Below are 22,915 nucleotides of genomic sequence, written 5' to 3'. Positions count from 1 at the left end.
ACAAGAAAGACTACAAGAGAATGATGAAAAATACCTGAATTCCCTTCTGGTTTAATTTTTTGAAATAGTTAAGTCAAAGAAGAAATTGTGTTCATTTTGTGATAAACTGAGAAAATGATTCGAGCTAATTAAGAGAAAACAGTGTAAGGTCAATATGATCTGGAGAGAAAAGAAAAACAAGTTGTAAAACTTAACTGGGCCCCTATAAAGAGATAAAACAAGTTACCTCCCTTTTACCTTGTGTAGGATTTATAGTGAGAGAATTTTGTTTAGTTAGCTAGATAATAGCACCTTTCTTAAAATTTATAACTTTGTATAGATAACAAGTGAACATCTGCTGAACGTCTGATTTAACAATGTGTAATGTTTATACTCATGTACCTAACAATGTGTAATGTTTATGCTTATGTATAATGAATATGCATGAAGTAGCTGGAAATAAATGTAGAACAACTGTATTCTTTGGGTGTGACAGGCGTTGGGAGTTGTTGGACCCCTTCCCTGATCACCCAGCGCTGAAGCTGCTTTTATCATATAATAAATTCTGATTGGAAATTGCCCGACTGGGTCTCTGTTTCTCACAATTTTAACATTGTCTCTTTGAGGAGTGTAACAAACCATTCTGACTTATGGCAGCTAACAGAAGACGGCAAACTGATTCACTGACAATGCATATAAAGAATCAATAAATAACCAAAACAGAGTAATACTCAGTATCACAGTCTAGTTTATTGCACTAGACTAGTTTATTACAACAATTACACAAATCATGCCTAACAGCTTGTCACCCACTGCCACTGCACTTCAGACAATGTCAAAACTGGAATCAAGTCAGCTTATCAAAGTTATATGTCCACTCTTAGTTTGATTTAGTCAGAGTTTATTTCAAGCACAAAGATGCTTTTAATTCAGATAAATCCAAAATGGAATAAGAAACAGAATTCTGCTCAACTCATAACTGTTCAAACAAGGCAGCTTTCTTTTAAACCTTGTAGTTTCTCTCTAAAATCAGCTACTCCAAACTTGTGGAAGGAAAAAAACCTGTAGAATAATTCAGCAAAACTCTATGTATTAGCAATGACTAAAGTATAATTACAAATTCAGCTTTTAAACAGAACAAAATAATTCACCCTTTTTACAAATTCCAAAGGGCTTGGAAGCATATCATGAGCTCTGTTGATTTACACTGTACACACAAACCTTCAAAAATAAATACCTGAATTCTAGAAATTCTGTCAGGACTGAGTAGTAGTATCTTTTAAATATAGCTACAGTAATCTCCAAAGCTCATTGGAGGCACCAAACTACCTTAGCTACTACTATTAATCAGATATGGACAGTGTGTATATAGCATTCTCTATATTGTTAATATTCTGGAATTCTATAGCTGCTAACACTCATCAGGTCTGCAAACAGAACTTATCTCTTTCAGTCAACATATACACCACAAAGCCCTGTTCCTGAGGAAACAGCAATCATGTGTCCCTATGATGACTTCCCTTATTTGATTTTGTGTGCCAATCCTCCCAGCAGCTGCAACTGTACCTGCTGCCTTACCCACTAATCAACAGCTGGTTACATTTTTACAGAGACAGGGTTGCAGAATTTTGACCAGCCAAAGTAACATAAATTCCATCTGCATTAGCCAACACAAATTGACAAATACCAGTACCAAATCATAGTTTAAGAAAGTGACAATGTCACACAATAATACAACAGAAGTGATGAACGTCTATTTTTTGCCCTTTACTTGAAGCATTTTACTCTTAGCTTCCAATAAGGAGCCTATGCTGTGTAGGCAGTATTATAGGTTATCCACACAAAATGTTACTAGCAATGTCAAAGAAAACAGAATAATGCAACACCAAAATTTATAAAAGTGTAAACTCTGTTTTATTGTACTCACTATGTCCGACTGCTATGAAATTTCCATTTTTAGGTAAGTTGTTCTGTGTTTAACTCAATTTAAGCTAAATTTGAAGTGTGTTTACCTGCAAAAACTGTCAGGAGTTGATTTAAGACAAATAAATACTAAAAAAAAAGATGCATATGCGAGGTTATGAGTAACTGCAGAAAACAAGTACAAACTATGATGACCTGAGTATGACTGTTTTTTGCTCTTCCACAGTGGACAAACACAGAAAATGCAACACAATGAAATGAGTTCTCATTTAATATGAAGGTATTAAGTCCTATAATGGTATTTTGATTGAAATCCTAGAAATAAGAATATTTCATTCTATTACTTAATTGCTTTACAAAAGCCTCATCACTGGTGTGCTTTTTTTTTTTTGGCTTTCCCCAAACCCCAGTCTTTTAACCAACACATCTTTCTCTAAAGCCCACAATGATGAGACTGTTCTGACCTTGGTCTGAAAATGGATTCTATTTTCTTCCTTCCACATTTCTGTCTGCAAAGTTTGCCCGGGAAAAACTGGTTTTGCAAAGCGAACCTAAAAGTAAAACAAGAAAAAAAAAAAAGTAGGACTGCGAACAGATCTGTCATAGGTACATGCAACACTTAAAAGCACAGGCTCTACTGAAATTATAGAGTGAAGAGGAAAATTAATCAACTATTAATGTAGAAAGCCTAAATATTTAAGTAAACATAGAAGACAGGCATTAAAATGCACGCAGCAGTAAGTAAAAGCAATTCTGGAAGTTAAGACAGTGCAAAAGCCTTTTCCCCAATCTAAAGATTTCTTTTGTCACTAAAAACAGAAAAATCAAGAAGATTAACTGCAAAGAATGAACACACAGACCTTGATTGCCTTGAATCTGTTCACATCATTATTTGCAAACTGCTTCAAAACGTTCCTAGCAGCAAACCCAAAGGTGCATAGTCCATGAAGTATAGGCTTCTTAAATCCTATTTAAAGAAGTAACATTTTAACACTTTTAAAATTAGGACCTCAAAGTTGCTTCTGTGAATATCTACACTTTATTCATAGTATTTTCCTTCAATAATGTTCTTAATCCTTTTTCTTTTTAACCTAATTTATCTCACTGAAAAAGTATCTGTTACCATTTATTGTTTCCTCTACTTTTAGGCAAAGGAAAGCACTTGCTGAGAACTGGCACTTCAACACTGCCTATGGTCTGCGAGACTCACAAGTAGGATTAGTCCCTGTCTGTAGAGGTGACAAAATGAAAAATATGAAGATTAGCTATTTTAGCATATGTGCATAGGCACACCAGACACACAGTTACACAGAAGTATGCATATCAAGGGTAAGAGGTATTGTAATTATTAAAAGGTGACAATACTAAGATTATTTGATGCTTCCTGTTTTGAATTCCTATTCATGGTTGCTAATACAGCGCACACTTCAGGATTAACTTTTATTTAGAAGTGTAAAAAACCCTGAGAAGATTTCAGGAATTTTGAGTACATGAAACAAACAAACAAACAAACAAAAACGGGGAAAAAAGTGCAGTGTTTTTCCTATCTGGGCATTTTTTGGCAAGTTTCCTTGCACTTCTGTGTTTTGGAGCAGGCGTTCAACCTTGGCAGAGGATAAGCTTTATATTAGTGCTGAATCTTTTTCCAGTACTGTCAAAATCTGACAAAAAAACCCTTTAAGAACTGGCCTCACATTTGTTAAAGTGCAACAGTTAAGTTATACAGATGTCGCTTTTATGTTTTGATCCCTTAACAGGTTGCTCTGACCTGACAAGGCATGTAAACAGTAATTGACCACACTTGCAACAGCCTGTGGAATCCAGATACATCTGTCCAGCTTTGGCTCTAAAACCACTTGCTTTGCCCAGAACTCATCTGCCACTCTTGTCTGCCAGAATCTGTTTTTCCTCAGCTCTAAACAACTCTTGATAGCATCTACACAGCATGAAATGCCCCAAGGGACACAAGCTGGGAGAAAAAACAAAAGCAAAACCAAACAAAAAGAGGAGACAGGAGAAAGTGTAGCCTGCAGACAAATGGAAGATGTAGAAGGAAAAAAAACACCTTCGAGACAAAGAGAAAAAAGCCACCACTGGTTTTGGCTGGGATATAATTTATTTTCTTCCCTAGTAGGTTGTACAGTGCTGTGCTTTGCTCTCACTTTAGTGCGAGAATAATTTGAAAATACACTGATTTTTTGGCTGTTGCCTAAGTAGTGCCTAAGCCAGAGACTTTTCAGTGTCTCATGCTCTGCCAGCGAGCAGGTGCACGGGAAGCTATGAGGAAGTATAACCAGGACTGCTGACACAGCCAAGAGCATATTACATCCCACAGAACGTCACACCCAGTATATAAACTGGGGGGAGCTGACAGGAGCCACTGATCACGGCTCAGGGGATGGGCATGGCATCAGTCCAGGTGGTGAGCTATTGTGTTGTGCATCACTTGTTTCTCTTGAGGATTTTTCCTTTCATTTTCTCTCTCCTCTTCATTGTTATTACTAGTAACATCATCAGTATTATTAGCATAATGTTTTGCTTTGTTTCAGTTATTAAAGTGTTCTTATCTCAACCCACAAGTTTTACATTTTTTTCTCTTCATCTCTCCTTCCCATCCCACTGGGACTAGAGGTGGTGGAGAAGCGTGAAGGGAGGAAAAGGGGAAGGAATACACAAGCAGCTCTGTGGTAATTAGTTGTTGGTTGAGGTCAAACCATGACAAACTCAAGGCTGGGGAAGACGGGAATTATAAGAAATGGCCCAAAGGAAAGATAAGACTACCAGGATCAAGCATGAGAAAGAGAAATTTTGATTCATTAGGTTAGAAGAGAAGATGTGACAGAAAGACAAGCTAAAAGGACGGTAAGTCTGTTTTCTCACTGTGTATTACACCCTGATCATTCTGCCATTTCCTTCCTGTAAAATATTTGAGTATGAACACTTTTAACAGCACTCACTTTTGTGTAAAATGTGCACTGTTCTGAAACCACAGACACCATGCAGTCAATTTTAAAACAGATTAGTAGTACATCATCAGTATTCAGCATCTTTCATTCAGAATGTAACAGTCACATTTAGCTCTTTAAAAACTTAGTTCAATTCACAATGCAAGAACCAGAAACCACCACTCTTTTCAGAACTCAGACCTATTTTCCCTAGGGTTTTCTTTGTAAAACTAATGCCCACTCAAAGAAAAAGGTGATTCTGTAAGGTGATCAAGTTACTTTGTATATAGACTAAAACAAAACCAAAGTAAATGTTGCCTTCACTTTCCAGGACCTGGAAATACAAAACACAGGAATAGAGGCACAAGAATATAAACAGGTGTTTTCAAGTCATATATGTCCTCTGAAATATCACTCACAGGAAGGCTTAACAATAACCCCCGAACAATCTGAATGCACTATGCTGAATGCTTCCTTCCAGTGCATCCTATGAGAGCCAGTTAAAAAGAACAGTCACAGAGACTGTTACAAGGCAAGAAGGTGTGTGAATATGCCCAAAGAAAAAAGCTTTTGCAGAACTAGAAAAAATATTTGTGCAATATCCCTACAGTAATTTTTTTTCTTTGATTGTACTTACATTTAGTCTAAGTATTAGAGTAGGGTACTGCCACAGTTCCAAAATCCAGTGCAGCAGTTTTATGTACCTCATCTATATAGTTAATTTCATTTTCACTGTGTCTAAGTGCCAGTGTTCTTTGTATGAGCAGGTAGAAGATTTCTACTCCTCTTCTTTTGAAGGATTATCACAATTATTCCAAATACTGGGGTTTCAGTTCCAAACATTTATTTTTCACCTCCAGCATCTTCACAAGGAAATATTTATCCAAAATCACCAGGTGAACAAACAGGGAAAATCTCTTTATGGACTCTAGTGACTAGCATTCTTATTAACACTAATTTACACAGAATTATACAAAACTGAGTTAATCAAATTTTGAAAGATCATTTGTGAAAGTATGTGAAGCATGATCCGAACAAGAAAGTATAGCTCTGCTCTGTTTGTATTGATAAGAACACCATACAATGATACTTGTATATTAAAAAGAAATTCATCAGAAAACTGCTGACAAATTATTACAGATCAGCATTTTCATGTAATGTTTATGATGATAACATACATCATATTCAGGATATTCAGGAAAATTTCATAAGTAAATCAAATTGATGTCTGACTGAAGTAAGTAAACTATACTACTAGCAAGGTCTGAAGAGAACTCAAAAATAACTTTACAAAGGATATTAAGCAAACAGACCCTTTTTCAGTAATTACATCTCTTCAGATTCAGTAAATGCAGCCTCTGGTCTGATGCTTTCACATGTAGAAGTATGTAAATAAATAAGCTTATGTGCTAGCAAGAGGTACAGTTAAGCAATTTCATGGGAAAGAAGTGTTAACTCTCTCTCTCCTGCCCTCTTAGATTTATTGAGATTGAGAATACTATACAAAAGAACAAAAACCTCCACCAACACCATCATAATCTCAGAATTATTTAGATGGAAAGAACTACATATCAATGAATTTATGCAATTTCTTCTGAAGCTCTGATAGTCAATTATTTCTCTTTATGAAACAGAGATTGTAAAAACAGGTAACAAACAAGTTCTAAAGGAAAAGAGGGTTAGGAGGTATGTTACCATGGTAGGTAAAGTCCAGGTGGAGAATGCTATGCAAGCACCACCCTCCAATACTTCAAAGTGAAGTGTCAGGCAGAACTTTGAAGACAGGTAATGGTGATTTTAAGAACAGCTATAAAACAAGCACTATTTTCTCCAGATTGTCAAAGATGTACGGACAGACTGAAAAAAAAAAAGACTAAAAATACATTTACATCATCTTTCATCCAAATATTAATACAATGGCATCCCTCAGCTCACCTCCAAGAGCAGCAAAACTTGGGTCAAGATGTAAAGGATTCCAATCACCACTCAGCCGATACAAGGCAGCCTGTAGAAACAGAGAAGGAAAAATGGGAGGCAGAAACAAGCATGAGTCACCCAAAAATTCATGACAGATTAATAAACTTATCACAATCTATGTTACTAGTCCTTAGTTAACATACTCTACAACAAAGCAGACAAAACAGAAATTAGTTATTACTGTGCAGACAAACTGCCAAAGCTCCAGGAAAATGTGATAAGAGCCATGTGTGGTCTTGGTACATAAAATGATAAAAGTGCTTAGAGGGAAGAAGAAACGACCTACTCTGCTGACAAACAGATCCAGCTTCACTAAAATTTGGCAACAGTGGAGTAATGCATTTTCTAAAATTTTGTTCACAGGTTCTTCAGCTTGAAGTCTAATTTTAAAGAGTCTTTTCCTTGACAATTTTATCCACAATGTAAAAAAAATTACATATGAAAACTTATTTTTTTAAAAACATGCACACACTACCATATTTCTCCAACAATTGTTTCATCTTATGGAGATCAGAAATATCCTTATTCTTGCCTTTTAAGAGTACCATGACTGACTAATTGTGATACACTTCTCTTGTAGCAGATTCAAGGGTAGCTGATCCCAACATCGAAAACAAATAAAACCCCTAAGTAACATTACAAGCTTTCCGAAAGACTTCATACTTCACAATAAATATTCTCTTTCACTAGCAAAATACAGATTTAGTGTGTTTTATATATCATGACTGTGAATAAACCTGAGAAATGATGAAGGATATGGCTACTGTACTTGATGTTGCAGTCCCTGTGTAGCCTTAGCATTTCTATTATCAAATCTTATATTTGCTGTACGTGTTCAGTAGCCAGCAGCCCATATTATGAGAGATATGACAAGCCACTCTGCATCTTTCTGGACTAAAACCATTTTTCCCTGGTCACAGATTCCAGTGAAATCCAGTGACTAAATGCTTGTGGAGTACTCTCTAGTACAAATTTCCCAAAAGTACAGAGAAAATCAGTACGTCACATTAACTAATGAAGATTTCAAGAATTTAGCAGCATAAGAAGATGACATAAACAAATTGAACACAGATATAATGGAAAAAAGCTCTTAAACTGAAACAGATTTTATTTTAATCAAGCACATTATTGACTTCTGGAACCCCTTATATTTTGAACTGGGACTATAAAAAATCGTATGCCTTTGTCCAAATGAGAGTAAACTGAACTAAATTCTGTTCGAAGGAAAGAAGCTAGTAGATTTCTCAAAGGGAAGGATGAAAAAAAAAAAAGATTCCCCAAAGGACGTATTTTCTAATATATATGCATAACACTGTTTCTCCTATCAAATCTGAAGCAGACAGTTTAACTGAAGAGGTTCTGAACTCATACTATCATTTTAATCCATAATCCATCTGTTTTATTTTTTAACCTGTTAATATTCAAGTCTATTTCTTCAAGTATCTACAGCTTAAACACTAAACTCTACCTCTCTCTTATTTGTTGTGGTAACCTTCCTCAACACAGCAAGTGTTTTGAGCCTCAGCTAAAGTGGAATGTAGAAGAGCTCGTCACTGCTTTCTGTGAGAGTTGAAGACATGCATTAAAAATAGCAAGAGGAAAATCCTAAATTGCACCATGCCTTAAGCATGCACATCTTAGAAAGACAAATTCTAAGCTAATAATTCTCAATGGATGTTTACATAGTTGTTTACTCTTTTCGAAACACTTTCCATTTTGAAAACAAAGATGTATCAGTACGATGACATCACGACTCTGAAATTTCTAACTGTAATTCTACCTTTGCCCAAAACATGTATTTACTGTAAATTTTTTTTTTTGCAATTATCTTCTAATTGATCCTAAGTAATGTAAGACTAAAGTTCAGGTGGGTCTGAGTTTGATGTTCTGCAAAGGATAAAAAAGAGAGCAAATAATTTGATGAATATATCAAAGTTGTAACACCATGAAAGAGAGGGACAGATCCTTACTTTCTGTTCAAAAAGGAAGTTTTAAAATTGATAATTTAGAGAGAATTCCTCAACAGAATTCTATGAAGTAGGGTATCCCCCTTCATTATCAAAGTTTTCTTTCAAAAGCATCTAAAATCTGAAGCAAATTGCCATCAAGAACTAGAAAAAAATTGCCACATGCTAAATAATTAAATGGCTTTTTAACTAAATTAAAATTCTATGGTTTCACTTTCATTAATTTGAATTTTTATGAAAGCTGTCAGGAGGCTATTTTCACAAAGGAGTTGTTGTAATAAATTTTAATTCTAAAATTTAGTTGCACCACTAGAAAATTCAATTTATGTGACATAAAAAAAGACAAATTTCTGTTTTAAGACCAAATCTCAAATCTAGCTATGCAGATGTAGCTTACTAAAGCTGTAATAAGAACTAGCAATTTGTTTAGGGTTTTTATTTACTTGGGAGACAACACTTGTACCAAAGGCTTTTCAAAACTACTGTAGTAAAAAATACTTGTGCTTTGCTAACAAAATAAATGTAGCATTTAGGAAATTATTAGATTCAAAGAATTAAATGAGACCAATGTATTTAACTAAAAGTCTGACATATGAATGCGGGAAATGATACTTGTCTTCTTGTATTTTCAATAAGTACAGTGGCACTGTTCACAGTTAAAAAACACAAAGGCTGAACTGAATACAACAGTTACACCGTAGGTTATTTCAGACTCAGTGCAGCCAAATCAGGTGTGCCAACAAACTTCATTTACCACAATCTTTGGTATTACTTCATTATATAAATTACATTCCACAGCAACAGAAAAAAAGCAACAACAAAACCCCCCCAAACAAACACACAAACAAACAAAAGCCCAAAACAAGCAACCTTGCAGGATGACAAGAATCAATTGATGTGCAGCATTAGATTGAAGTCAGTCATAATACGGTTAGATTGTTCTCCAATTAATAACACAAACTGTCAAGTCTCATTTCCTAAATTTAGGAATTCTGCCAGATCGCAAAATAAAAGGCGATATCCAACCTCTCTGTGCCAATTTTTCAGTCTTCCTGCAGACTGCAATAAAGGTCAGTGGTAAAGCTAATGAAAAAGGAAGCTAACTATCCATATATTTTCTCTTCTAACTGGGCAGAAAAAAAGCTTTGCCCAAAAGCTTATCTTACAAAGTATATATGTATATATATGTACACATGTACGCATGCATATGAACATGTATGTAGGCATACTTTATCTAACAGCCTATTTAAGAGTAAGCAGTCAAGCAATCTCAGGAAGAAAAAACACCACAATCTCACCTACATTTGTCAATAAGCTCTCATTTACATTAAGAACAGTGGATATTTCCAGTCAAACTGGCAGTGTTGATGCTTCAAGGGCTCAAATTTAGCACTGTACATAAAACTTCCTCACCCCACACTATTTACATATTTACAGCTTGTCCATACCAAATATTTTTCAAATTTAGTATCAACTTACTTATTCTGAAACAGGCTTCACAGACATTAGTCATTTTTCAGTAGCATGGCAAATGTACAAGAAGCCTTTCCCTAACAATGCCTCTCTTAATTAAAAAAAAAAACCAAATCACTTCAGCTTGGGGAACTTCAAATGGAATAACAATTTTTATAGTCTTTACTAAGATACACATAGATAAGAGGAGGGAACAAACTTGGTAAGGAAGGCTACCTTGTTTAAACGAATTGACTGTCAGACTAGTACCTTTTCTTGTTTTATTATCTTAACACACAACATTCTAGCATAATCCAAGCCCTCAACTATTTTTCCAAAGTGATTCAAAAATTATCTTCTGATCTTCCCAACAGGAATAAGGATGGAGGACAGGAGATTATATAAATTTTACATTAGTATCATAACATGTAACAAACTTTTAAAGCAATTACTATTACAAATGTTCACTCACTATACGACAGTTCTGAGACTACCATCTCTGCACACTGAAATCTCTAGACAAACAAGGAAAAGGTTATCAAATCCTAGCAAAGGCTTCACATCCCTTTGTTTGGCTTGTATCCTCCTTTTTTGCTTTGTAATTTTTTTTCTGTCAATTTTTTTCTCAATATTTGTGAACCTTCTGCAACGCATCATTTTCTCTATCATGAAACAAATTATTTATACTACAAGTAGAAAAAAAAAATCACCAGAATCTCTCAAGAGGCTCTCTTGTGCTATTGTCTGAAGTTCATTTAAATGTACATGTTTTCAAGCAATGCTGTACTACAGACTTTACAGAAAAGGATATAAATTAGAATTTGTCCTGCATATTTTGATGGCAGCTATGTCATAGCTCTCCTGTTACACAATGGTTTCCAGTTCCTCCTGTTTGTTGCCCATGCTGTGTGCACTGGTGTAGATGCACTCCACTTGGGCTACTGATCCCACCACCTTTTTGGAGGGGAGAACCCTACATTATGTTCTAATTCCTACATTATGTTCTCAGGCTCTTCCATGGTTTCTAACACATCAGTAATCCTTGTGTCTCTGCTGACATGTAGATTCCATCTCCACTGAGGCAGCAGACTGAAGGACCTCACTAGCACACTTTCCTCAAACACTGGCATGCTGCCCCACATGTATCTCCAGTGAGCCTAGTTTTATCACTCCCCCTTTCAAATCTAGTTCAAAACTCCTTCCTTCAGCACTGCTAACTCCTGTGCAAAGATCCTTTACCCCTTTGAAACAGATGTATCCTAACTGTTGACAGCAGGCCAGCTGTTGTGTAAACTGATCCAAAAAAAACACAATTCTGCCAGTGACACCAGACCTAGAGCCACCTATTGATCTGTCTGGTCTTCCTGTTTCTTCCTCTATCGTTCCCTATGTTTTCTAAAAACACATACAAATATTTACATATGCTTAGAATGAAAACACATATGAAAACTGTGTAGAATAAAAGATGACTTTCCACAGGTAAGGATTAATATCCCAATTACACAGAAGCTTTTAAAGGTATCCTCAAAGTAAAGCAAAGCCTCGTAATACTGTACGTGTCGGCAACAGGCAGAAAACATTTCACAGCATGATGAATTATTAAACTACAATCTGCTTCCCATTGCTTTCCAAGACATCTTTATAATAAGTTTTTACAGTAAAGTCCACTCTTTTACAAAAACTGGATTTTTGCATAATTGTCTTCACAATTCTTTCCTGTTATGTTACGAACTGTAGTTTTAACTGGACTTGACACAGTGAGAAACTAAACTCGGGTAGCTAGCAGACAGCAGTATGAGCAGGACTGCAGGACTGTCAACGACTCAGGAAGAGAAGGTCACTCCTGCAGTCTGAGTCACAGGATCTTGATAACACTACTTCAAACAGGACAGGTGTCAATTATTTTCTTCTCTTTCAGAGAAAACAGAAAATAACTGTATTTTTGAAAACAAAAACAAGCCACTAAAAAGCAGCAATTTCTTCACACTGTGTCAGTCAGTGCTAGATTTATACCTGGAACAGAAGATTTTACATAGCTTCTTTAGATTAGTCTAGGTGTGAATTTACTGAATCTCTCTCAAAATTTCTCAGTGAGTAAAGAATTGCTATATTCCCTAATATATGTAGTATATCTCTCTCTCTTTTTTATGCTGGTCATTGTATCACATTCTCAAAAATCACCATCCAATGCTTTACACCACTTGTTTAAATACTCCCTGTACAACTAAAATTCCTCAAACGTTTCTAAACATCCTTACTTTACAGACTGGAAACTACAAAATGGCAGAAAAGACTGTAATTGCCAGCAGCACAAACCAATTCCAGCTGTCCGACGTAACATCTGAAGGTCTAAGTTTTCAGAGTACCTCACATTTTTGATGTACAGTGGGCAAGTTCAGAACACAGCTCCTACAGATTTCAATTACAGCCTGTGATGCTCAGACACCCTCCTGCTAGTCTGACTTACAAATTCCATCTTCCAGATTCCATCATCTAATCCTCTTCTACCAGCCACTGATTAAGGAGCACCCATGTCTGAGTACTTTGGGCTATCTGGGTAACAGCTGCCCACAGACCATAAAAATAAAGCAAAGAAAATCCATTGTCAAACAACTTCTGTTCCAACCAGTCACTAACTATGAGATCACTGCAACAAGTAACATAGGAAAACTGACTTCCTACACTGTCTCAGCTCATGCCTAGTGCTCTCTCTTTGCATGTGGAAGGAGTTCTTGAAGAAGAGCAAACAAACACACCATTTACGCCTGCATGACTGAAAACCGTATCATAAAGCATTGCACATAAAGCAGATTAAGACTGCAAAAACCACAACCTTTATTCAGAATTTTTACCTTTTTCGAGATTCTGCAACATTTAAAACATTATCATAGTTTTCCAAATAAAAATAACTTACAAATGACAGGATACCAGAAAGCTATTAGTCCAAGAGACCAGTATCAGGCTCAGTTTTATCAGCTTTAAAGAGGAATTTAAAAATTCTTGAAAGCAAGGTTGGTCAGTTCTCTTGACCCTGGATACCACGGAGTAGAAGAATCATGTGCTTGAGATACTCAAGTGTAATGGAAAAGTAGCTCTGACAGAAATTCACGTGGGATAGCTCGCATGACACTGCATTGCAAAGACTTAAAGGGGGCAAAGCTGCACAACTGGTCTCAAAGCATGACAGGTTGAGACACCATGTTTTTCAAAATCTGTCTAAATGGTCTTATTTACCTTTTAGTCATGTCTATTTCTCCCTATTGATATAAATAACAAATGCAAAGAGTCTGAATTCAATGTGGGAGAATGCTTTAGTGAAATATGACACTGTTGCAAGCAAAGAGAATTTTTCTACTAAAAAACGTTTTGTAAAATTTTTGTATGATTTACTTAAATGACCTTACCAAAAACTTGGAAGTCCTGCAAAATCCAAATACTACAGCTTTAGTTTTTCCCCATAGCAAACAAGACAAGCAGCCTTCAGAAGAAAGCAGGAGGAAACAGAATAGTAAAACTTAAGTGACTTCTTGAAAAATTCTATTCTATAGACTATTGTTATGATGTTTATTCATTGCCACAACACTGTGTATTCCGAATATTATTTCTAGTATCTGAAGACAGAGAACAGTTTGCTTTCTGGAAGGAAACCTGCAGAGTACAAGAATGCTGTGAATTTTTCCATGAGCAAACAAGAAAAAAACTCCTCAAACAAACCACAGAAAGTCCCCAATGAATGTAAGACTCTTTATTTGTTTCCTTCCTCAAAAGCAGAAACATTACTTAAGATATCATCCACTTTAAATAACCACTAAAGCTTATTTTGAGTATCATCACAAAATGAATTCCCAAGAAATCAACACATTTAGGAAGAGAGTGAAAGCTCTACATAGACAAAACTCTCCAGAGATACAGGCAACTCCCTGCCTGTGATTTTTCATTGCATTAGGAACCATTCAGCAAAATCCATTTGATTGATTAATTTAAGCTCCTGGTTCAAAAACCAGCAGGACAAAAGCTCTGTAACTACATTAAACATTCCCTACAGGGTTGAAATTGAATGATTCATTCCTTGCTAAATGGCTAATAGTCAAACACCCTCTAGACTTCTTGACCTTCTGTCAAAAGAACTATTTTATTCAAAAGATTTATGGCAGTGTATCTAGTAAAGCATAGTTCAGGTTATAGAGAGAGAACGAGCTAGAAAAATATCACTGCACATGCACAGCTCTACTGGGCAACATGGAAAAACTGTTCTAGTTCTTTGTGGAAAAATTCCTGAACACTGAGGAAATATTTTCTATTCTTCTTCATCAGGATGCAAATTTTAAGCCTTAAAGCATTTTTGAAGGTCAGATACTTGTAAATTTTACTTAACCAATTTTCACCTTTAAGCAGCTTATATCATGCTACTGCAAGTCATTCATAAACACTGGCTCGTGATTAAAGGACTTCTCAGAAATGAGTACAGATTTGAAAGGGACAAACACGTATTATACCATCTGCTATTAGTTTTTGATACCACTAACCAAAAGAATTACTTTGTTCTGTCAATGGTCATTGACATAACTCAATTATTTTTCAAGGAATCATAGGGGCCTGTACCCTCTCTTCTGCTGAACACACGGTAAAGGGCAAAACCAGTTATTAGCCCTCTATTCCCAGTATCTTCTTCCCTAGGCAGTGCTTCATCTGGTCTAAAATATTCCTCCTTTTGGAAAAAAAACAGTGCAGTAAGTGAGAACTGACTAAAACATTCAAGGTAACCACAGTCATTATCTTCAATGAAAGACAGGTGTGCCATTATTGTAAGTATTTCTAAAAGGGATAGGAATGTCTATTTATCAGAAGCTTTACTACAAAATCACGCCATGTAAAGTTAAGGGGGAAAACAGTAATTATGAAGAGCAGTTTATTCATACAATTGTGGTAACACAAAAACTGGATATTAGTACAGTTTAAACTAAATCAAATGCCATCTGCAAACTGACTCTTCCAGTCTGTCTTATACTCTGTACCAATTCAATAGTTGAATGGCAACAGTCATTTCTGCCAACACATTTTTAATTTAAACACTAAGAAAAAGAAATTCAGAACCTTTGATGCAATTTGTGTGCCAGCTTCAGTTTTTTAAAGATTTTAGGCAGTCATGTGTCATTCCACAGACACATAAATGTAAAATCGTGATAACAAGCTGTCCTTCACACAAAAGTCTGTACTCCGGCCCATAAAGTTCCCAAGTTCTACAGATTCTCCCTCCTGTATACAGTCATCATCACTGAAGCATAGATGCTACTGAATAATTTGGTAGATCAGCCTTCTGACAATTATCAAAGTCCATTTGTTGTGTTTTCTGTAAGTTCTAACTGAAGAGGAATTCTCTACATGTCAGAGTAGGTCTTAAAATAAAAGTGTAGTGGCTAATCTCAATTACTTTCTTTATTTCCAAACATCAGTTTTGCAGTAGCCAAGTTTTTCAACTGCTGCATTATAGGCTCAACTACCCTTTTCTTTTATCTCATGAACTTAACATTTTATGCACAATAACAATTCCAGACATAAGAGCTTAAGGCTTAGACACTAAGATTACTGTAAGAAAAAGGGGATCATAAATATCCTGTGAAAATTGATGGGCCTGAAATCAATTACAATATAATCATGCACAGGAGAATCTGAACTAGGGCTCCAACATTCAAAGTAAATACTTTTAAAACTACCAGGCAATTAGAGATGAGGTATTTTATCTAATAAAATGGGTAGGGCTAACTTGGACTTCGAGCACAGGAATCAGCCAGATGGACTTAATTACTCTGTATATAATCAGAGAGAGGCTAAGCAGACACCACAGTCACCAAGTTAAGCTAATGCTGAACATTTTAATTCCATCTCTGAAAGCTATAGCATCCCGCCATGACTAAGTTGCTTTTGAAAATACTACTCAGTGTCTTAATACTGGTAGCTCCAGACTTTCCTTTCCTATTTGTCTGACATCTGTCTATGTTTCCCTTGAGTGGAGGTTACATTTCTTTACTCAGGTTTCTCCCCTGGAAAGTAGATGTCTGTGAACCAGTGGGAACGCAGACAGATGAAACATACCTGGACAGGTACCTGTCAGTATTTCAGGTTTCCCTGACTCCTAATACAGAAATTTAACTTTTTCAAAACTGTGAACTACAAGCACTTCTTTTTTTTGTCACAATGTGTTTGCACCATGGGCTGTAAATTTCAGGAAGTCTCAGCCTTTTTTTTTTTTGAAGTATAACAGAATACAAATTTTAATTTCCTACTAAATAAAATTTGTAATAAAACACTACAAATTTCATCAGTCTTAAGAAAAGAATGTTTTATACAGTACATTGAGCACACTGTCATAAGCTAGGAGAAACTTCAGCTGTATAAATATATACACAAGCACCCATATACTCATAAACATATATATACAAATACCTGAGGTACATCAGAAAACCCAAACTATAAGTAACATCATTTAAGACTCCTTTCTCCAAACCAAACAAACATTTCCACACCTAAAGTATACAAAGCTTTACCTGATCAGATGTTGTCACATCAGAAATTACAGCATCAGGAAGTCGCTTCGGTGGATTTGCTGTTAACTAAAGCAAAAGTAATAGAATTATTAATATTTCACAACAAAAATCTTTTATTCATACCCAATGCCAGAATATGTCAAATACGTATAAAAAGAAACAATAGCACCAATCTGTTAAGGTTCCTCCTACCCTTTTCTACTTTTACAGACAAATAAAAAAAAAAGATGTTAGTCCAGAAAAAGTCTGCCATCAAGTTTAGCTTTACATAGGTAGTGATCCTGAGGCATCAGATCTTGCCTTACATGTTACAGCTGATGAGTTTGGTAAAATTTCTTCAAAACTACCCAAAAAAACTCAAGTAAGAATTATTCACTCAGAAAAAATAGTTGTCTCATTGAACATTAATGCTTTGGAACACAGATATTAAAATGAAGCCTTTAAAATAATACTTTAACAAAATTATATACCACCTCACTCATGGACTCATCATTTTTCACCTTTAAGAAATCAAAAGAAACCAAGTTCTATGTAGTTTCATATTTAATAAAAGCAAAAGCTCTTTCCTGTTTATTAACAGCAAAGACACTCCTTGGGTAGAAGAACACCTTGGGTGGAAGTGGGTAACAGCACTCCTGCTTTTGTCACTTCAGAGAACCACAATGGACTTACATATTAATCAGCCTGATAACAAGAACATTACTTAAACATGCTTCCAAAACAAGAAAGGCTTGCCAATCTATTTCCAGCTGGATTAAAGAAACTCAACCCGACCTACTGAGTCATTAAAACTAGCCACTGTATGAATAATCTGCCAGTATGCCCTCTGCCAGTAGGGTAAGAAAACCTCAGCTCAAGAGGAGAGTCCTGACTTATATAACATGTTGCTCATCAAAGATTTCACTTGGAAATTTGTTCCTCTTAACTTGCAATACAATTTGCAAATACAATGAAAGTTGACAAAGAGACATATTATAATACATGTCTGATCAGCCTGGAATTGCTTTTTGGCACAGAGGGACATGGAACTCTTTTTAACTGGGAAGGTTTGCAAGGTAAAAGCATGAAAATTTACCATTTGAAACTAGCCTCTGGCATGCAGATGCTTCTGTTGAAATTGCTATAGCACTGCATTGTTTTAATGAGACTACATTTTGGGTTTTTTTCTGTCACAGGAGGGACTGCTGCCTGAAACAGGTATCCTTCATATTTTAAAATGTAAGATAATTTCATTTTCATACTTCACTAAATAGAGCGAAGAAGTTGCAGTTGCCTAAATGTTTAACTAAAAAGTGCCAAGGCACTATACTAGACTGACTGACGCCATCATTATAGGTTGGTCACTTTTCCTTTGAACCACTGGGATTTTTTAACACACACTATTATAAAATCTGACTGCAGAAGAATTAAGGATTCCTTCAAAGACCTCTCCCCACTGTCTGCAGTATATTCTGTGAATTTTTTATACTACATAGAGGCTTTTCCCACTTCTCTTTGAAGTAACAGGCATTTCAGGATGTGATTTGTAGAATTACATATGATAAAACTTCTATATAATTGATACACATTTAAGTAAAAAAAACTATAAGTTTACATGCAAAAATCACAAAGAACATTACCCACAGTATTTCAGATGTATAAACCTAGGTATTTCGTTATATATTTTAACAAATACTGGCCTTAAAAGACACTCTATTAAATTGTTTATTACTGTACTGTCTCAGGGTTCTAGTTCACAATGAGAACATGCAGTCACAGCTGACACTACTCTCAAACACAGTATTGAAGGAGACAAAGGTTATATGTCAGGTAGCTGAATAGCTGCTTGATGCATCTGGACATACACACTACATGTTCATGTGATATTGCTTGATGCATGCTCTCTCCCTCTCAAAACACAGAAGTTCAACTCCAAACTATAATGCTGCTTCTCTCTTCCTCTTTATACCTCTCCCATGCAAACACATAGATTTAGAAAGAGCTACACCTAGAGATCTTTTCTAGAAACTGCAACTTCAAACCTAACACTGCTTTCCATTAAGATATTCCATGTCTGTAATCACAAATATTTGAATGCAGGAACATCTAATCCATTGTTTATTTATTACTTCATGTTTCTCCCTAATTGTCAAAACAAATCCACTGTTTTCCCAAGCTCTGAATAGTACCTTTTCACTCAGGCTCTCCAGTGAACAGAAGTATTTAAATTCCATTTGAGTTCATACTTCCACACCACCTAAATGTTAGTTTATCCTTCCTGGTTGGTATAGCAAGTATTTTTCTTGCATTGCTGACATAAGTTCTTACTTTTTTTTTTTTTTTTAAATATGAATATGTGAGAATTTACCTTGGCCCTTTCTGATGTTCGTTTTCCACCAAATCCCCCAGCTCCAACAAAAAACAAAGAGAACTGATTATAGCACACTAGGTCCTTTCCGCAATAGGTATTCACTGAAAGACAAAGGAAGAGGAAGGTTATATATTGTCTTTAATCTCCTTTTTCATACAGCTTGAATCTGAGACAAGTTCAGATTCAAACATGACAAAGCTCTTTTTAACAGCTGAAGGGGGAATGGTCACACCTTCACGTTGCACTGTTGCAAGTCACTTCCTGACCAGGGAAGACTAATGATCTGTCAAATAACATAATGAATTTTATCTATATGAAAGCATTAAAATTAAAAAATGAACTATCGAAATGGTGATAACATTCAAGGTGCTAAAATTATTTGACAACAGAGTGCTGAAAATAGATTTATTTCAGCATCTCACACTACATTAGCAATTTATTTAATTATGATAGACTTGTACCATAAAATATGATATATTAGAAGCTATTAAGAATATCCAGTGAATAAAACAGACTATGAACTCATCCAAAAGTGGTACTAGTATCTTGTATAAAAAGACTTCCAGAGGTTAAGGTTACCTGTTCCCTCTTCCAAACAAAGTAGACTCCTTACACTAAATTGAGATTCAGCTTCCTATTTCCAGTTCATATCTATTCCACTCCCCTACACTTAAGACTGAAATTTACAGTTCAGTTTCTTAATAACGTTCATTTCCAGTTCCGGAAGAAATTTCAAAAACACTGAGACTTTGCTCACAAAAATAACTTTTGCATGTTGCAGAAACAGACAGGCTTTGTATTAGCCCAGTATGAAAACAAAACACAGCTAGGAGGAAAAAATAGTCAGTAAAAACCTGTTTACAATTTTATCTGTCCACTGAAGAACTTAAAGGTCAATAGTGTTTAGAGATGCACTGCCTATTAACCTACTCTTTCTGCCTAATTTCACAAAGGACCTTGGTATAATCACACCTAAAGACAGCAAAATCACGAAAACTACAAGTTATCAACTTCTGGAGACATTCTTTTAACTACTCCACAAAACACATGCAAACATGCAGACACACACACCCTGGCTGGTAGAATGTAAAATGGCTGCCTTCAGGTAGGACTAAGTGTTATTATTATTATTATTAAAGAACTTTGATCAGTTTTCACAGTGCACTATTTATTCCACCCACACAGGAAGAGAGTGTTCTTATTTCAGGATGTTAAGTGCCCAAGAACAATTACACAGTCACATCTCACTGAGATTTAATAAGCTGTCTTTTCTGTGGAAGGACTGGCAGTTATTAGTAGAGCTAGTTAAAAATGGAGCCTAATAAATTTTACCGCATCCCCTTCAAAAATCATAAACCTTTTTACCATCTATTAGCAAGACTGCTCCTGATCCTTTGTCGAGAATATCAGCAACAGTTGAAACTGAAGTTAATTCCCCTGTAAGAAAAGAATACCACACACACATTTTAAGTTCTTGCTTCAGGAACAAAGCTTCACAGATCCCTCTTTACACTTTCTTACTAGCTATCTTGCTTACCTATCATTATTATCATCATCATCATCATAATCATAGTAATCACGATCACCACAATTATAATACCAGTGTCTGGGTATCTTTGCAAATCTTTGTTTGCAGATGTGAAGGGGTTTTGTGCTCTTTTTTGTGCGTTTTTTTCGGTTGTTTTTTTTTTTATAAGTGTGGGGAGTTTTTTGAACAGAATTTTGCTATAGTTCATGCATTTAGAGCTAAACACAAATCACATTTCAGACTCAAACTCCAAAAATAGCTCCATTCACTTAAGGATTGTCCCCAGCTTTCAAGAGGGCTAAGGCAACCACAGTTCTGTAGAAGACAAGCTCAGTTCAGAGTCTGGCCCTGGGGGTTCATGAAGTTTGTCACTGAAGAGGTTATTGCTCCAGACACACATATAACCACATTTGTTTATAAACCAGCCTATGGAATGAAAAATAAAAAGCTTTATGAAGTCCTGGCAACCTATTACTAATTATCAGACTTCTCTGAAGTTAATATAACTTTCACAGATCTCTTTTTTGTTTCAACAAGAAATTCTGCCATCAATTTGTGACTTTTATTTTGTGACATTTTATTCTTCTATACACTTGAAAACCTAATTTTTAAAAAACTACTAGCAAAGAAATCCAGACACACACATACATATCTTGAATGAGCCTAAAGAGCATTTCTCGGGTGCTGTAATCTGGGAAAACAAAGCCATGTGTGAAAAGAGCTTGCTACTGCAGTAACTAATACCTTAAGAATTTTGAGGGGAGTTTTTAGCCTCCTTGTTGAGATGTCAATTTGTTCTTTACATATGTACTTTAAATCTTATCCTCTTACAAGCACACAGATGTAATCAGTGTTGAAGAATTTTTAGATAAACATCCCAGAAGTTTTATGCTACAACCTTAATGAAAGAATGAAATGTATCAAATTATATGAATAATATAGGCATGTAGTATATTTGCTTATTATACGAAAGATTAAGCAAACTTTACTAACTATACTATAGAAAAGCAACACATGATCCCAAGGACACAGTTTCAGAATTCCTTCAATTATACAACAGCTTGCCTCCCGTCTCCCAAACTCCTTGTAAAAACAACATGCAATAATGCAGTCTGAAACAGAGCTTCCCCCTTACCATTTACAGTATGGCTACGGGAACTGTTGTCATAGGGAAAAACAAATCAGCATCACAAAAGGACTGACCTGAGGTTGGTAACGGTTTATACAGCTCCAGATACTGCTCACCGTGTAGCATCTATGTAAAGAAAGACAGGGCTCTAACATCAATCAGTGTATTGTTGTCTCCCTCAAGTCAATAAACAGTTATTTCAGAAAGTGTTCAGAGCAAAGAAAATTTAAAAAAAAAAGTGCTCTTCTTTGGTTTTTCTAACTTCATCCTCAAAATATATTCAAAGAAAGTTTTAAACTTCTGTGGTTTAGAAAAAGCATAGTGAAAACGAACTAAAATTTAATAGAAAATGGACCAGCCGTATTATCTTTGGAAGACATATGTTATTCAAGTGAGGTAAATGAATCATTTCTTAGGAGGTAAGAATAAAAAACACTGTATTTTTATTTCTAGAACAAAAGGAACATAATAATATTACACAAATAGTACTTTAACTCATCTTCTATCTAGTTATATGAGACAAACAACATTAGCTACTTAACTCTTCCATACCTTTGCGAGATCAATATTTAGTCCTGGAAGAGAAGGAACACCATCAAACATTGAAGACTGAGCAGGAATTACTCCAAAGCTAGGTAAACAGCAGAACTCTTCACTTCCTTCGAAGAGAAATTTTAGGTGATCAGGATCCTTAGTTGACATTCCCACACCAAGGGCATACAGAATAGGCTCTAAGTGAGTGTATTTATACACGTTGGTAGCCAATTCACGGCCAACAATGCTTGCCTGGAAATTAAAAGTCAGTATAAAATAAAAATTTAAAATAGTTGATATTGAACTTGCACTCTTTTTGTAATTCTCATATCAAACAAACTTTATGTTTAAACAGTTTCTTTATAATCACATGTAAACATAAAGTACGACTATTAAATACACATTAAGATATTAATTTATTTGTTACAATACAAGCAACCCAAGTGTAATGCATTATGCCTCGCTGAAAGCAATTTACTTCAAGAGTAAGTAGTATAACTTCATACAACTGCACTTCCAGAAGTGCATAAGACCTTTTTTAAAACAAACCACAAATGAAATAATTAACACCGTAGTAAGACTGAAA

At 35.4% G+C, this 22,915-nt stretch overlaps 1 protein-coding gene across 2 annotated transcripts in view; it reads right to left on the bottom strand.

Moving 5' to 3' along the window:
• The window catches only part of HSD17B4 (hydroxysteroid 17-beta dehydrogenase 4), a 58,853-nt gene that overhangs the window by 14,724 nt on the left and 21,214 nt on the right, over window positions 1-22,915 (bottom strand). For both annotated transcript variants that reach the window (XM_029965389.1, XM_029965390.1), the window contains exons 13-20: window positions 22,348-22,581; window positions 21,870-21,921; window positions 20,504-20,575; window positions 19,136-19,239; window positions 16,789-16,854; window positions 6,783-6,852; window positions 2,763-2,869; window positions 2,367-2,453 (exon numbers count right to left, since the gene is read on the bottom strand). In XM_029965389.1, coding sequence (XP_029821249.1) covers window positions 2,367-2,453; window positions 2,763-2,869; window positions 6,783-6,852; window positions 16,789-16,854; window positions 19,136-19,239; window positions 20,504-20,575; window positions 21,870-21,921; window positions 22,348-22,581 — 792 coding nt within the window. The remainder of the gene's footprint in view (window positions 1-2,366; window positions 2,454-2,762; window positions 2,870-6,782; window positions 6,853-16,788; window positions 16,855-19,135; window positions 19,240-20,503; window positions 20,576-21,869; window positions 21,922-22,347; window positions 22,582-22,915) is intronic.

This window comes from Manacus vitellinus, unplaced genomic scaffold (genome assembly GCF_001715985.3).
Source record: "Manacus vitellinus isolate BGI_N305 unplaced genomic scaffold, ASM171598v3 scaffold_9_pilon, whole genome shotgun sequence".
In the NCBI taxonomy this organism is placed as follows: Eukaryota; Metazoa; Chordata; class Aves; order Passeriformes; family Pipridae; genus Manacus; species Manacus vitellinus.
The sequence above is the reverse complement of the archived record's forward strand: the minus strand, read 5'-3'. Positions and strand labels throughout refer to the sequence as shown.